Below are 17409 nucleotides of genomic sequence, written 5' to 3'. Positions count from 1 at the left end.
GCTGTCAGCAACCCCAGAAAATGGAAATCTCAGGCTGGACATGATGGCTCACGCCTATAAATCTCAGCACTTTGGGAGGCCAAGGTGGGCAGATCACCTGAGGTCAGGAGTTCCAGATCAGCCTGGCCAACACGGTGAAACCCTGTTTCTACTAAAAATACAAAAATTAGCTGGGCATGGTGGCATATGCCTATAATCTCAGCTACCTGGGAGGCTGTGGCAGGAGAATCACTGGAACCTGGAAGGCAGAGGCTATAGTGAGCCGAGATCACACCATTGCACTCCAGTCTGGGCGACAGAGGGAGACTCCATCTCAAATAAAATAAAATAATAAAAAATAAAAGAAATATAAAAGAAAAATAAAATGTAAGTCTTCTAAAATTCTCCAGAAAAGGAGAGCAGCCAATTTACAAAAAAAGTAAATATATAAGCTGGGCTGGACACAGTGGCTCACGCTTGTAATCCCAGCACTTCGGGAGGCCGAGGCAGGTGGATCTTGAGCTCAGGGCAACATGGCAAAACCCCATCTCTACCAAAAACACAAAACTTAGCCAGGTGTGGTGGCACATGCCCATAGTCCAGGTACTTGGGAGGTTGAGGTGGGAGGATCACTTGAGCCCAGGAGGTGGAGGTTGCAGTGAGCTGAGACTGTGCCACTGCACTCCTTGGGTGACAGTGAGACTCCATCTCAAAATAAATAAATAGATAAGCTGGACTCTAAGGCTGACAAGAGTCTCTGAAATTCCCATTTCTACACACATTTGAGAACTGAGCTCAATAAATAACCTTTTACGTGTTGACAAACCATTATTTTACCTACATTCTTTAACTTCAGGATAAAAATTTTCTGTTTTTAAAAAAACACACTTCACTACTCAGGAGGCTTAGGAGGGAGGATTGCTTGAGCCTAGTATGTGACTACCAGCCTAAGCAATCAGCGAGACCCCATTTCTTCTTCTTTTTTTTTTCTGAGACGGAGTCTCGCTCTATTGCCCAGGCTGGAGTGCAGTGGCACAATCCCAGCTCACCGCAACCTCTGCTTTCTGGGTTCAAGTGATTCTCCTGCCTCAGCCTCGTGAGTAGCTGGGATTACAAGCGCCCATCACTACGTTTGGCTAATTTTTGTATTTTTAGTAGAGGCGGGGTTTCACCATGTCGGCCAGGTTGGTCTTGAACTCCTGATCTCAAGTGATCTGTCCGCCTCGGCCTCCCAAAGTGCTGGGATTACCAGCATGAGCCACCGTGCCCGGCCAAGACCCTATTTCAAAAGAAAAAAAAAAAAAAAAATATATATATATATATATATATATTTCAACAGGATTATTTTTATTTTTCCTGTTATATATTTGTACATTTCTCAAGTTTTCTGCCAGAGATGGGTATTCATTTTTGTAATCAGTTTTTGAAATGTTTTAAAAACATCTATTATTTATAACTGCTGACTTCTTACCAGACAGAGTCTGCACATAATCCCACAGCATTTCTTTATTTGTCCAAAAGTAGTCTCCATTGCCAATTGAAAGAGTATACGACCGTTCACCCATAAGCTTGCCTTTCCTTCTACTCTGGCCTAATGAACATGGCTGACCTTCTATGCGTACAGAGGTCTTTGACCCACAAACCTTGACAGTCTTTACACCAATAGACTTCATTTCTAATCAAACAAATGCCTTTAGGTTTGAACTAAGCAGAAAAGAAATGCACCACGTTTTCAAAACTGAAAATCATCAGTTAACTGAAGGCACAGACACATTCCAATACAGAATGTTAATCATTCAAATCTGATTGGAGGAGACTACAAGCTACACTCATCAAAATACAGCTCCACTGATATATCAAGAAAAGAAAACTTTTCTAAAGAAAAAAGGGATGTTAAATGACCTAAGGAGATCAACGATCACAGTCACAAAATACCAATGATGTCCTTGTGAAGGAAAGTTTTAAATCTTAAGGAGGAGGCCACTTTGAAGAAAAACAATTCAGGCCCACTAACGTCACTATACAGCTCAGCTAGGTTAACATACCTCACGTATGGTTTCTATCATCTGAACAAGTATACTTGACTTACCAAAACCTCAAATGGTTTATTCACTAAACCATATTCCCCCCACTTTAAGCTGGACAAGAGGGGCTGGAGAAATAGGAAAGCACACACTTTGCAGTCAAAGAATAAGCCATTCATAACAAGCAATGCTACAGAATTGAGCATCCTGCTCATAAATGAAGAAATAAATGAACACAAATTCAAATCAACAATATTAGCATGGCTGGCACAGTGGCTCAGGCCTGTAATCCTAGCACTTTGGGAGGCCAGGGCAGGAGGATCACCTGAGGTCAAGGAGTTTGAGAGCAGCCTGGCCAACATGGTGAAATCCCATCTCTACTAAAAATACAAAAATTAGGCTGGGCGCGGTGGCTCACACCTGTAATCTCAGCACTTTGGGAGGCCAAGGCGGGTGGATCACAAAGTCGGGAGTTTGAGAGCAGCCTGACCAACATGGTGAAATCCACATCTCTACTAAAAATACAAAAACTAGCCGGGTGTGGTGGTGCACGCCTATAATCCCAGCTACTCAGGAGGCTGAGGCGGCACAATCAATTGAACCCAGGAGGTGGAGATTGCAGTGAGCCGAGATCATGCCACTGCACTCTAACCTGGGCAACACAGCAAGACTCTGTCTCAAAAAAACCAAAACCAAACAAACAAACAAACAAAACCAAAAAACAAAAAACAAAACTGAAAAGAAAAAACAGTATCAGCATGCTTTAAGGAAGCTAGGCAAAGCAGAATATTGCCACTGCTGATGAGTATTTTGTTTTCACATCTAAGAGGAGGAGTTTTTAATGCATAGAAAAGACTGATATTTACTCGTTTTAAAATATGAATACTTAATTTATTAAAGTTACAAATCCAAAAAGCCTAGATTTTACTCAAACTTTTACACTGAACTTAGACAACTTATTCTACTTGGAGGTCTAATTTTAAAGGCCTGTGATGAATGTTTAAACTCATTTCAAAGTTCACCTACAACATAACATTTTCAAACATAAGGGCCGGGCGCGGTGGCTCAAGCCTGTAATCCCAGCACTTTGGGAGGCCGAGACGGGCGGATCATGAGGTCAGGAGATCGAGACCATCCTGGTTAACACGGTGAAACCCCGTCTCTACTAAAAAATACAAAAAAAACCTAGCCGGGCGAGGTGGCAGGCGCCTGTAGTCCCAGCTACTCGGGAGGCTGAGGCAGGAGAATGGCGTAAACCCGGCAGGCGGAGCTTGCAGTGAGCTGAGATCCGGCCATTGCACTCCAGCCTGGGTGACAGAGCGAGACTCCGCCTCAAAAAAAAAAAAAAAAAAAAAAAAAAAATTTTTCAAACATAAAATGTTAACTACTTAAACAATTTTATCAAGACTACACTTTCAGGCATCATTTCTACAGTTCATTACTAGAGAAGTTTCTCCAAAACTGTAGAGTATCAAACCTTTTTTTTAATTTAAAAAAAAAAGTTATCGAGTGAGAACTATTGCAAACCCCTCCCACAAAACCCAAACAATATATTCAATTTTAAGTATAATTGTTAGACTTAAGAAGACAACATTTTTGTATTTTAACATGTCAAGAAAAAAAAATTTCCTGAGAATAACTTATAAATCTAATGACTCTTAGGTACTCTCTAATGTCCACAAAATAAAATAACTACAGTAAGGTTTCAATTTAAATTCACAAGTATAAATCAATATTCAGTCAATTATACATTTTAAATTGAAATCATAAGACTAATATAAGTGCTGGGCATGGTGGCTCATACCTGTAATCCCAGCACTTTGGGAGGTCAAGGTGGGAGGATGGCTTGAGCTCAAGAGTTCAAGACTAGCGTGGGCAACATGATGAAACCCCATCTCTACAAAAAATACAAAAATTAGCCAGGTGTGGTGGCACGTGCCTGTAGTCCCAGCTACTTGGGAGGCTGAGGTGGGAGGACTGCTTGAGCCTGGGAAGTCAAGGCTGCAGTGAGTAGTGTTCATGCCACTACACTCCAGCCTGGGTGACAGAGTGAGACTCGGTCTAGAAAAAAAAAAAAAGACCAATATATTACTGTAAATTCTAATATTAAAAACACTTAAGAAGTTGGGCACAGTGGCTCACACCTGTAATCCCAGCACTTTGGGTGGTCGAGGCAGGAGGCTTGCTTGAGTCCAGAAGTTTGAGGCCAGCCCAGGACACATGGCAAAACCCTGTCTCTACAAAAAAATAGAAAAACTGGCTGGGTGTGTTGGCATGCACTTGTAGTCCCAGCTACTTGGGAGGTTGGGGTGGGAGGATCACTTGAGCCCGGGAGGTCAAGACTGCAGTGAGCCAAGATCATGCCCCTGTACTCCAGCATGGGCAACAGAGTGAGATGCTGCCTCAAAAAATTAATTAAATTTTAAAAAGAAAAAAAAAAAAGCACTTTAAATATCAAACATTGGTCACTACCACATCAACTCCTTGTTCTGAAAACTGGTAATTGAAAAGAATGAATTAAGCTTTTAGCATTTAACATGTCTTTCTGGGAAGAATAATAGTCAATATGGGAAAGTTATTCTTTTTTGTTGTTGTTTTTGAGACAGGGTCTTGCTTTGTAGCCCAGGCTAGAGTGCAGTGGTGTGATCACAGCTTACTGCAGTCCTGACTTCCTTGGCTCCAGTGACCTTCCTACCTCAGCCTCCCAAGTAGCTGGGATTACAGGCATGCAGCAGCACACCGACTAAGGTTTTTCAATCTTTTTGTAGAGACGGGCTCTCCTTATGTTGCCCAGGCTGCTCTTGAACTCCTGGGCTCAAGCAATCTGCCCACCTTGGCCTCCCAAAGTGCCGGGATTACAGGAATAAGTCACTGTACCCAGCCCAGGAGAGCTACTCTTTAAAGAAGAACATTCACTAACAAATGTAGAAACTACAATAGAACTAGGTAAAAATCATTTTGTAACCCTCAATAATACAACTGATTGAGGAAAGAATCAACAACAGTGGATATTTACGAAATGCCAATTACTCCATAAATTAACTCTAACTGAAAATGGAAAAAGATGTTCCTGTCAGCACCTCAAATTTATCAAATTTAGCAACACTAATACTGGATAACCTGACATCATGTACTTTATACAGAAAATAAAGTATATACCATCAACCACAAAGTATCTCAAAAATATGTTGAACCTAAATCTAATCAAGCCTGTAGAAATAAATCAGAGTTTAAGAAAATACAAGAGATAAAGCTGGGTGTAGTGGCTCACACCTGTAATTCCAGCACTTTGGGAGACCAAGCTGGCAGGATTCCTTCAGGCCAAGAGTTTGAGACCAGCCTGGGCAATATATTGGGACTCTGTGCCTACAAATAAATTTTAAACATATAGTCATAGCTGGGACTACAGGCACATGTCACCACACCCAGCTAACTTTCTGTATTTTTTTAGAGACAGGGTTCACCATGATGCCCAGGCTGGTCTTGAACTCCTAGGTTCAAGTAATCCACCCACCTCGGCTTCCCAAAGTGCTAGGATTTATAGGTATGAACCACCATACCTGGCAGGAAATTGGCTTTTTTTTTTTTTTTTTGGTGACAAGGTCTCAGTCACTCAGGTTGGAGTGCAGTGGTGTAATCTTGGCTCACTGCAACCTCTGTCTCCCAGGCTCCAGTGATCCTCACACTTCATCCTCCCTTATAGATAGGATGACAGGCATGCGCCACCACTAATTTTTTGCCTTTTTGGTAGAGGTGAGGTTTCACCATGTTGCCTACACTGGTCTCTAACTCCTCAAAACTCAACTGATCCTCCCGCCTCAGACTCCCAAAGTGCTGGGATTACAGGTGTGAGGCACTGTGCCCAGCTGGCAGGAAATTTTTAACACATTAAAACATGAATTGTCTAAAACATGACAACGGTATTGTGATTATGTAGGTGAATGTCCCTATTTTTAAGAAATGCACGTTGAAATATTCAGAAATGAAGTGTTATGATGTTTATAACCTATTTTGAAATGATTCAACATGAAAAGTCATAGCTAGAGTCGGGTGTGTTGGCTCACACTGGCACTTTGGGAGGCCGAGGCTGGCAGATCACTTAAGGTCAGGAGTTCAAGACCAGCCTGGCCAACATGGTCAAACCACATCTCTACTAAAAATACAAAAATTAGCTGGGTGCGGCCAGGCACGGTGGCTCACGCCTGTAATTCCAGGACTTTGGGAGGCCAAGGCGGGTGGATCACAAGGTCAGGAAATCGAGACCATTCTAGCTAACATGGTGAAACTCCGTCTCTACTAAAAATACAAAAAATTAGCCAGGTGTGGTAGCACACGCCTGTAGTCCCAGCTACACAGGAGGCTGAAGCAGGAGAATCACTTGAACCCGACAGGCGGCGGCTGCAGTGAGCCGAGATCGCACCACTGCACTCCAGCCTGGGCAACAGAGCGAGACTCTATCTCAAAACAAAACAAACAAACAAACAAAACAGCTCGGTGTGGTAGCGTGTGCCCGTAATTCCAGCAACTTGGGAGGCTGAGGCAGGAGAATCACTTGAACTCAGGAGGTGGAGGTTGCAGTGAGGCAAGATTGCACCACTGCACTCCAGTCTGGGCAACAGAGTGAGATTCCATCTCAAAAAAAAAAAAAAAAATACAGAGTCATAGCTAGTGATATAGGAAGCAAATATGGTAAAATATAACAATTGCTGAACTAGGGGGTAGATATATAGACATTCACTTTATTTTTTAAATTTTTTAGGTGTCTGCAATCATTCATAATAAAAAGTTGAAAAAATGCCAAATAATGCCGGGTGCGATGGCTCATGCCTATAATCCTAGCACTTTGGAAGGCCAAGGCAAGAGGATCACGAGGTCAGGAGTTCCAGACCAGCCTGGCCAACATGGTGAAACCCCATCTCTACTAAAAATACAAAAAAAAACTAGCCAAGCATGGTGGCATGCGCCTGTAGTCCCAGATACTTGGGAGGCTGGGGCAGGAGAATCACTTGAATCCAGGAAGCCGAGGTTGCAGTGCGCTGAGATCCCGCCACTGTACTCCAGTCTGGGCAATAGAGGGAGACTCCATCTTTTTTTTTTTTTTTTTGAGACGGAGTCTTGCTCTGTCGCCCAGGCTGGAGTGCAGTGGCCGGATCTCAGCTCACTGCAAGCTCCGCCTACCGGGTTCACGCCATTCTCCTGCCTCAGCCTCCCAAGTAGCTGGGACTATAGGCGCCCGCCACCTCGCCCAACGACTTTTTTTGTATTTTTTAGTAGAGACGGGGTTTCACCGTGTTAGCCAGGATGGTCGTCTCCATCTCCTCACCTCGTGATCCGCCCGTCTCGGCCTCCCAAAGTGCTGGGATTACAGGCTTGAGCCACCGCGCCCAGCCGAGACTCCATCTTAAAAACAAACAAAACACAGGCTGGGCACGGTAGCTCACACCTGTAATCCTAGCACTTTGGAGGCCGAGGTGGGCTGATCACGAGGTCAAGAGTTCGAGACCAGCCTGACCAACATAGTGAAACCCCATCTCTACTAAAAATACAAAAATTAGCTGGGCGTAGCGCACGCCTGTAATCCCAGTTACCTGGGAGGCTGGGGCAGGAGAATTGCTTGAACCCAGAGGCGGAGGTTGCAGTGAGCCGAGATTGCACCACTGCATCCCAGCCTGGGTGACAGGGTGAGACTCTGTCTCAAAAACAAACAAACAAACAAACAAACCAAATAATGCAGATTCCTCACTGGACCTTGAAGAAAGCAAATGGCAGGACAGTGTTGCTGTAGTATACTCAACTCATCTCTGTAAATTATATATAGATGACCTAAAATATATATTTTAAGTCAATATGAGCTTCTGTAGGAATAGAAAAAGTGTGGAAGAATGGCAAACTTGGTACCAGTTAGTGGAAAGAGAGACTAGGTAGGTAGGTATAGAAAACTTATACATTTGGTTTTTTTTTTTAGTTTTTTTTTTGAGATGGAGTCTCACTCTGTCCCCCAGGCTGGAGTGCAATCTCGGCTCACTGCAAGCTCCACCTCCCGGGTTCACGCCATTCTCCTGCCTCAACCTCCCAAGTAGCTGGGACTACAGGCACCCACCACCACGCCTGGCTAATTTTTTTTTTTTTTTTTTGTATTTTTAGTACAGACAGGGTTTCACCATGTTAGCCAGAATGGTCTCAATCTCCTGACCTTGTGATCCACCCACCTCAGCCTCCCAAAGTGCTGGGATTACATTTGGTTTTATAGAGTCTTTTTGAGCTGGAGTCTTGCTCTGTCACCCAGGCTAGAGTGCGGTGGCACCATCTCGGCTCACTGCAAACTCTGCCTTCCGGGTTAAAGTGATGCTCCTGACGCAGTTTCCACAGTAGCTGGGACTACAGGTGCCCATCACCACACCAAGCTTATTTTTGTATTTTTAGTAGAGACAGGGTTTTACCACGTTGGCCAGGCTGGTCTTGAACTCCTGACCTCAGGTGATCCACCTGCCTCGGCCTCCCAAAGTGTTGGGATTACACAGTGCCCGGCCTAAATAAACAGTTTTTCTGGTTGTCCTGGCTTAAAACTTTTCTTTTTTCTTTTTTTTTTTTTTTTGAGATAGAGTCTCACTCTGTTGCCCAGGCTGGAGTACAGTGGCACGATCTCGGCTCACTGAAAATTCCACCTCCCGGGTTCATGCAATTCTCCTGCCTCAGCCTCCTGAGTAGCTGGGACTACTGGTGCATGCCACCACATCTGGCTATTTTTTTTTTTTTTTTGAGGCGGAGTCTCGCTTTGTTGCCCAGGCTAGAGTGCAATGGCACGATCTCGGCTCACCGCAAGCTCCGCCTCCCAGGTTCACACCATTCTCCTGCCTCAGCCTCCCGAGCAGCTGGGACTACAGGCGCCCGCCACCATGCCCGGCTTTTTTGTATTTTTAGTAGAGACGGGGTTTCACTATGTTAGCCAGGATGGTCTCGATCTCCTGACCTCGTGATCTGCCTGCCTCGGCCTCTCAAAGTGCTGGGCCTAAGTGAGCCACTATGCCCGGCCTAAGTTTTTATGTTTTTGGTAGAGACGGGGTTTCGCCATGTTGGCCAGGCTGGTCTAACTCCTGATCTCAGGTGATCCGCCCACTTCAGCCTCCCAAAGTGCTGAGATTATAGGTGTGAGCCACCATGCCCGGCCAACATCATAAAGTACTCTTGTCTTGATTTCTTATTACTCATCTGGTTCTGTTTTTCCCTTCTTCATAATGCTATCAATCTTTTCTTACTGAGACTACCATTACCATCTTCCTAGTGCAAATTCTCAGAAAACTTCAAATTTGGGATTTTGTGTCCTAACTCCAGCTACCGTCTCCTTTCAAATAACCCTAAAAAGTACCAAAAAAAAAAAAAAAAAATCCTAAAACACTGTTGGTATTCATTTCCTTGGTCAAGAATGACACTGGCTTCATATTACTTTTCCATGCTATATAGACACACAAACCTTGTGAACCTTCCACTGCCCCTTTGTTTTTGCTTGTTGCACCTACCTACAACCTAAGACACCCCTCACTGTAGGATTTGGTTGAAATACAATTCAGGGTGTGGGATCAGCTGGGTGATCCATCACTGAGAAAGCATGCAACCCAGAAGCACAGGTAAATTAGTTCCCCATGGGGTGAGTCCTAACCAGCTGGCAACCGAAAATAGGAGGAATAGACAGATAAATCATCCCTCCTTTCTCTCTTAAGTTTCTCCTCAAAATCCCTCCAGAAGACTCTCACCTGCAAGTGACCTGCTATCTCTTCACAGCTCAAAGTGAAGCAGTAGCCAAGGATGTAACCTATTGTGTCTTCCTTTGCCTTACTTCCTTCTCTCCCTCACTTTCACTACCCCAGGTTTGTATCTTTCAAATAAAAAGGTAGCACCTTAATTGAGTTCTGCTTCCCAGAGGATGGGGGCTAAAACATACAACTTACCTCGGGTGAACCTTACAAGCTAAAAACCCTGTGAAGCAAATACAACAGAAAGCTATTAGGATCCCCATTTTATGAATGTGGAAACTGAGGCTCAACTAATACCCTTTTCCAAGGCGCACGGCTTTCTAATTAGTCACCAAAATCTGCCAATTTTAATCTTTAAACATTTCTCCTGGCCGGGCACGGTGGCTCATGCCTGTAATCCCAGCACTTTGGGAGGCCGAAGTGAGCGGATCGCCTGAGGTCGGGAGTTCGAGACCAGCCTGACCAACATGGAGAAACCCTGTCTCTACTAAAAATACAAAATTAGCCAGGCTTGGTGGCACATGCCTGTAATCCCAGCTACTAGGGAGGCTGAGGCAGGATAATCACTTGAACCTAGGAGGCAGAAGTTGCGATGAGCCGAGATCACGCCATTGCACTCCAGCCTGGGTGACAGAGAGACTCTGTTTCAAAAAAAAAAAAAAATTTCTCCCATTTGCCTCCCCTCCCCATCCTACCACTACCCTAAAGTAATAATAGTCAGCATTTAGAAAACACCAGGATCTGCTGGGAGGATCGCTTGAGGCCAGGAGTTCAAGACCAGTCTAGGCAAAATAGCAATACCCCTTATCTACAAAATATTTAAAAATTATCTGGGTACAGGCCGGGCACGGTGGCTCATGCCTGTAATCCCAGCACTTTGGGAGGCCAAGGTGGGCGGATCACGAGGTCAGGAGACCGAGACCATCCTGGCTAACGTGGTGGAACTCCGTCTCTACAAAAAATACAAAAAAATTAGCTGGGCGTAGTGGTGGGCGTCTGTAGTCTCAGCTGCTTGGGAGACTGAGGCAGGAGAATGGCATGAACCTGGGAGACAGAGCTTGCAGTGAGCCGAGATCTCGCCACTGCACTCCAGCCTGGGCAACAGAGCGAGATTCTGTCTCAAAAAAAAAAAAAAAATTATCTGGGTATGGTAGTATACAACTGTAGTCCTAACTACTCAAGAGTCTAAGGCAAGAGGATCGCTTGAGCCCAGGAGTTCGTGGCTGCAGTGAGCTATGATGGTGCCACTGCACTCCAACGTGGGTGACAGAGTGAGACCCTGTCTCTAAACAAAACAAAACAAAAAAACAAAAAAACAAAAAAACTCAGGGCCTGAGATTATATCATTTAACCTGTTACTACACCTGTGAGGTAGACACTTTCATCATTCTCTTTCTACATGCAAGAAAGCTGAAGTTTAAAAAAAAAAAGGCTTCTTGAAATTTGCCCAATACCATGGCCGGGCGCGGTAGCTCAAGCCCGTAATCCCAGCACTTTGGGAGGCCGAGACGGGTGGATCACGAGGTCAGGAGATTGAGACCATCCTAGCTAACATGGTGAAACCCTGTCTCTACTAAAAAATACAAAAAACTAGCCAGGCGAGGTGGCGGGCGCCTGTAGTCCCAGCTACTCGGGAGGCTGAGGCAGGAGAATGGCGTGAACCTGGGAGGCGGAGCTTGCAGTGAGCTGAGATCCGGCCACTGCACTCTAGCCTGGGCGACAGAGCCAGACTCCGTCTCAAAAAAAAAAAAAGAGAAATTTGCCCAATGTCACACAAATACCAAGTAGTACAGCTAGGATGAATCTAAACTATCTGATTTCAAACCCCTTACTCTTAATTCTATCATTCCTTACCTGGCTCAGTTAAATATAAATCAGATCACATCATCATGCCCTTGTTGAAAACTTCCACTGGCAATTCAAACTCCCTCCATGGCCTATAATGCCCAACATACACCAACTCCTGACACAACTGTGACTTTATCTCCTGCCATGCTGCCTTTGCTCACTATGCTATAAATTATGTGTATTGGCTTTTTTGTTTTGTTTTCTGTTTGAGATAGGGTCTCACTGTCACCCAGGCTAGAGTACAGTGGCCCAATTATAGCTCACTGCAACCTTGAACTCCTGGGCTCAAGCCACCCTCCCACCTCAGACTCTGGAGTAGCGAGGACTTCAGGGTCACGTCACCAGGCCTAGCTATTTTTTTTTTTTTTTTTTTATGGAGACGAGTCTGGTTATGTTGCCTAGGCTGTTCTTGAACTCCTGGCCTCAAGCGATTCTCCCACCTCAGCCTCCCACAGGTGTGAGCACCTCTGCCCAGCCTGAAACTATGTGTTGTCTCTTATTTGTCAGATATTGTTCTAGGGACTAGAGCTAGAACACAACTAACATAGACAAAAGTCTGTATCCTCGGGGAGCTTGTATTCAAGGGGTCAGCTTGATGTTCTTTAAACATTTTCCAAGCGAGGGTTCTGTACATTTGTTTTTTTTTTTTTTTTTTTTTTTTTTTGAGACGGAGTCTTGCTCTGTCGCCCAGGCTGGAGTGCAGTGGCCGGATCTCAGCTCACTGCAAGCTCCGCCTCCCGGGTTCACGCCATTCTCCTGCCTCAGCCTCCCGAGTAGCTGGGACTACAGGCGCCCGCCACCGAGCCCGGCTAGTTTTTTGTATTTTTTAGTAGAGACGGGGTTTCACCGTGTCAGCCAGGATGGTCTCGATCTCCTGACCTCGTGATCCGCCCGTCTCGGCCTCCCAAAGTGCTGGGATTACAGGCTTGAGCCACCGCGCCCGGCGGTTCTGTACATTTGTACATGTGTTGCTCCTCTTACCTGGATCATTCTTCCCAACACAGATGGCTCTTTATCCTTAGGGTCTCTGTTTAAATGTCAACTCTAAGAAAGCCCTTCTCTAACTAACCTATCTGAAAAATAGGGCTTCTGCTTTCAGTCATCCTCTATTCTCTCTCTTTTTTGTTTTAGATGGTGTTTCACTCTTGTTGCCCAGGCTGGAGTGCAATGGCACGATCTTGGCTCACTGCAACCTCTGCCTCCTGGGTTCAAGTGATTCTCCTGCCTCAGCCTTCCGAGTAGCTGGGAATACAGCTACTTTTGTATTTTAAGTTAAGACAGGGTTTCACCATGTTGGCCAGCCTGCTTGAACTCCTGACCTCAGGTGATCCGCCCACCTCAGTCTCCCAAAGTCCTGGGATTACAGGCGGAGCCACTGCGCCCAACTCTCTTACTGATTTTTATTGTATTTATTTATTTATTTATTTTTTGAGATGAAGTCTGACTCTGTCGCCCAGGCTGGAGTGCAGTGGTGCAATCTTGGCTCACTGCAAGCTTCGCCTCCCGGGTTCACTCCCGGGTTCACGGGCTCCTGCCTTAGCCTCCTGAGTAGCTGGCACTACAGGTGCATGCCACCATGCCCAGCGAATTTGTTTGTATTTTTAGTAGAGAAGGGGTTTCACTGTGTTAGCCAGGATGGTCTCGATCTCCTGACCTTGTGATCCGCCCACCTCAGCCTCCTAAAGTGCTGGGATTACAGGCGTGAGCCACCATGCCCAGCCTTTTATTTTATTTTTTGAGAGAGGGTCTCACTCTGTTGCCCAGACAGTGGCCTGATCATAGCTCACTGCAGCCTTTAACTCCTAGGTACAAGCAATCCTCCCACCTCAGCCTCCCTAGGAGCTGAGACTATGGGCACATACCACAATGTTTGGCTTTTTATTTTTTAGAGTCAGGGTTTCACGTATGCTGCCCAGGATTGTCTCAAACTCCTGGCCTCAGGCAATCCTCCCACTTCAGCCTCCCAAAGTGCTAGGATTACAGGCGTAAGCAACTGCAGACAGCCTCTCTTCCTCATTTTTTTCTTCTGAGTATTTTTTTTTTTTTTTTGAGATAGAGTCTCACTCTGTCACCCAGCCTGGAGTGCAGTGGCGCGATGTGATCTCAGCTCACTGCAACCTATGCCTCCCGGGTTCAAGCAATTCTCCTGCCTCAGCCTCCTGACTAGCTGAGATTACAGGTGTGGGCCAGCATGCCCAGCTAATTTTTGTATTTTTAGTAGAGATGGGGTTTCACCATGTTGGTCAGGCTGGTTTGGAACTCCTGACCTCAGGTGATCTGCCCTCCTCAGCCTACCAAAGTGCTGGGATTACAGGTGTGAACCACCACACTCGGCCTTCCTCAGAGTATCTATCACAACTTGACATCATCTTATTTTTCATTTTGTTTACATGCTTATCTGTCCTTCACACTACATAAGCTCCAGAACAGAGTCTTTGTTTTGTTCCTGCCCAGTTCCTAAAGTAGTACCTGGCAAAACAGGCCATTGGTGAATATTTACTGAATAAATTAATATCACAACATTAGCTCGTCTTAGGTGGTCTCTGGGCTTCCTGTCTTGCTTCATTTAAATCCACCATGTACAACAGTCAGCATGATCAGATCACTCATCTTAAATCCTTTCATGACCCTTTTTTCTTACCTGATGAACACACACACAAGACCCTCCATGACAAAGATACTGACCTCCTGAGCTCAGAGAGGAAGCAGCATGTAAGACAGACTTTGAATGAATGGTGTTCAACAGACTGAGAAGAGAAAGGACATTACGGCTCAGAAGCTCAAAAAGCACAATGCTTTGCAATAGTAATTTATGATGTGAAGAGCTGGGTAGGTTGATATAGAAAAACCAGCTGGAAATAGATTTTGAAGATGCTCACAAACCACATTAAAGAGTGAGGACGGCCCGACGCGGTGGCTCACGCCTGTAATCCCAGTACTTTGGGAGGGCGAGGCGGGAGGATCACAAGGTCAGGAAATCGAGACCATCTTGGCTACTACATGAAATCCCGTCTCCACTAAAAAATACAAAAAAATTAGCCAGGCGTGGTGCTGGATGCCTGTAGTCCCACTACTGGGGTGGCTGAGGCAGGAGATCATGTGAACCTGGGAACCCAGGAGGCAGAGCTTACAGTGAGCCAAGATCCCACCACTGCACTCCAGCCTGAGCGACAGAGGGAGACTCTCAAAAAAAAAAAAAAGGACTTAAAAGGAGAAAGAAATCATAATAAAAATTAAATAAAAAGAATGACTTGATGCCCAAAGCATGTACAGTCTTAGAAACTTTATAGGAAGGAGAATGATAGGATTCAATGAATGCCTTAGGGGATAAAAAAGAAAGGGGGGGGGCAGGGCGACAGTGAGGAAAATGGATGGGATAGGAAGAGAGAAGAGACAAACACCAGTGAGAAGACTACTCAATGCGACATAGATCATACTAAAAGACAAAGGCCAGAAACACAGCAGTTGAGATGGACATAAGCAGAAATTCAAAGGAGCCACACTAAACATTCATCTATTTTATACAAATTTAACCTTATATCTAAGCAGGAAGTTTCCTTCAACATGGCCTCTGAACTTAAACCAACGAATAAAACAGTCTCCTAATCCCTGTGGACCTTATTCTTCAACTACACACATTACACAGCTCTTACTAAACAGGAGTGCAGCTAGGATATGTCCATCTCCTCCAACAGACTGAACAGCAGGTCTTCAAAGGCAGGGAATGTGTCACTTCTATTATTCAACACTCAATCTTTGCGAATGAATAAATGAACGAGTAGAAGATTTTATGACTGAGGATTTGAAAACTGGATAGGCTTTAGGTCTAACAAGGTGATTTCGGGCAAGCGCAATGGTATGAGCAAGTAGGAATGGTAAATGTGGGGAACACAGACACCATTCTAAAATCAGGAGGAAGATGTTGGTCCCCTTGTCCAGACTTGGACAGGCCATGCCTTTTTCCTGTCTAATAGTCTCTCCTTCATCCACCTTTCCCCATTCCATATCCGCTCATTCCCTCACTTCTTTGAGATATCTGCTCAAATATCTCACCAGAGGCCTTCCCTGATCAACCTATCCAAAATTTCACAGCACATTCCTTATACCCTCTCTAGGTCTTTGTTCTGTTGTTTTTCTTCTTAGAAGATTATTGAAGAGATCCTCTAACGATTTTTATTCCTCTGTACCTAAAATAGAATTGGCTTAAATTTCCAAGTGAAGTTCACTTGTCAGTTACTGCGACCAGAACCTACTAAAATCCACAGGATACTGAGATTTTAAAATAAATTCACTGTAAAAATTTTAAGTTCCATCACTTTTAAATTCTGTCACTTAAGTTCTTTCCAATAAAACCTGGATGCCACAAAGAATATTAATTTATTGCGGGAAACATTCCGGACACGGTCAGGAAATAATTTTATATTCCTTAATGGGGAAGATTCTAGGAATGGGAGCAATAATCCATAAAGAAAACCATCGAGATTAAGTAATTTCGAGGAACTACGGCAATTAGGTACCAAACCCAAGATTTTACAAGCATAGACTGTAGAGAGGCAATATGCCTATTTAAATAAGTGGTTTACTTTGGGAAGCCGAGGCGGAAGGATCGCTTGGGCCCAGAAGTTCGAGATCAGCCTGGGCAACAGAGCGAGACCCCCACCCGTCTCTATTAAGGAAAAAAAAAAAGTGGTTTTTACAAAGTTAATTCCATAGAAGTCAATGACCAGAGGAAGCCACGTGTGGCCAGAACAGCCCAGGTGAATCCCAGCCTGAACAACGAGATATAGGCAAATGTGTGCTCCAGGGTGACTTTCTCTTGTCTGCTTTTCCCACGAAGAAGCGGAAAATTCTGCGAAGCGGCAAAATACACTTAAGCTTTTTGGGCCGGAGTTATTCTGCAGAGCAGGGCAAAGGCGGCCAGCAGCGACTTCACATTGCACTTGAGTAAAACAACTACTGGACCCGGGGCCCGAAGACTCATGTTAGCGACAGCCGAGATAGCGGATGGGACAAAGAAATGCACGCCCAAATTCAAGTCGCCCTGGAGTCCCCATCCGGGGCCCCGCGCCTCCGAGTTCAGGGTCCGCCCGGCCCCGCACGTCCCGCCGTCTCGTCGCTCGGGACATTGGCGTCCTACCTGCAGGCTTGTCTGCAGCCATCTTCCCGCTTCGGCTTGGGTTCTTCCCTGCAGGTGGCGTGGCCCTGCCTCCCGCCGCCGGGCTGGCCGCTGTCCTGGACCTATGAGGACAACTCTGTGCCTACCCCGGCTCTGGGCCCTCAGGTTCCGGCTTGGGGAGTGGGCAGACGGCGGGCTGAGGAAGTGACGAGCGCTAGTTCGCGTCGTCTAGCAACAGCAACAGCTTCCTCACCCAGAGAGCGCCACAGCCTCCCGCCATCCGCAGCTTCCGCCCCATGGCGTCCCGGTACCCACTACTTCCGGGGGCGGCAGCCTGCCGCGCTTGGAGCGCCGGCGTGGGAACTGCTGCTGGCCCCGCCCCACGCCGACGTCCCCTCCGCGCCCCGCCCCCGGCCGGACGTACTCTGGCTGGAACCTCTGCATGTTCGCAGGGCAGGTGCGGTGGGACGTAAGCACCTCTGTCCTTTGGTTATTCTGATTAAAATACCAAAGTGTCAGAGCTTTTGTCCCTCAATGTCACATAAGATTACAGTAATCACATCTGACATTTATGTGCTAAGCACTGAGCCCTGCACTTGGTTTGTACTATCTCATGATTTCTTGCAACCCCGTGAGAGAGGCGCTGTTGAGGATCCCCGTTTTAAAAGAAACGCTTTTTATTTTAGAATAG

At 45.5% G+C, this 17409-nt stretch overlaps 1 protein-coding gene across 1 annotated transcript in view; it reads right to left on the bottom strand.

The window, feature by feature from the left end:
• The window catches only part of CNOT10 (CCR4-NOT transcription complex subunit 10), a 98519-nt gene extending 81501 nt beyond the window's left edge, over positions 1 to 17018 (bottom strand). Inside the window, exon 1 of the mRNA XM_025377079.1 lies at positions 16740 to 17018. Within this exon, the coding sequence (XP_025232864.1) occupies positions 16740 to 16761 (22 nt within the window). The 5' untranslated portion in view covers positions 16762 to 17018. The remainder of the gene's footprint in view (positions 1 to 16739) is intronic.
• Positions 17019 to 17409: the final 391 nt, after the last annotated feature.

Source organism: Theropithecus gelada, chromosome 2 (genome assembly GCF_003255815.1).
Source record: "Theropithecus gelada isolate Dixy chromosome 2, Tgel_1.0, whole genome shotgun sequence".
NCBI classification, from domain to species: domain Eukaryota; kingdom Metazoa; phylum Chordata; class Mammalia; order Primates; family Cercopithecidae; genus Theropithecus; species Theropithecus gelada.
This window is presented reverse-complemented; position numbering and strand designations above follow the sequence as displayed.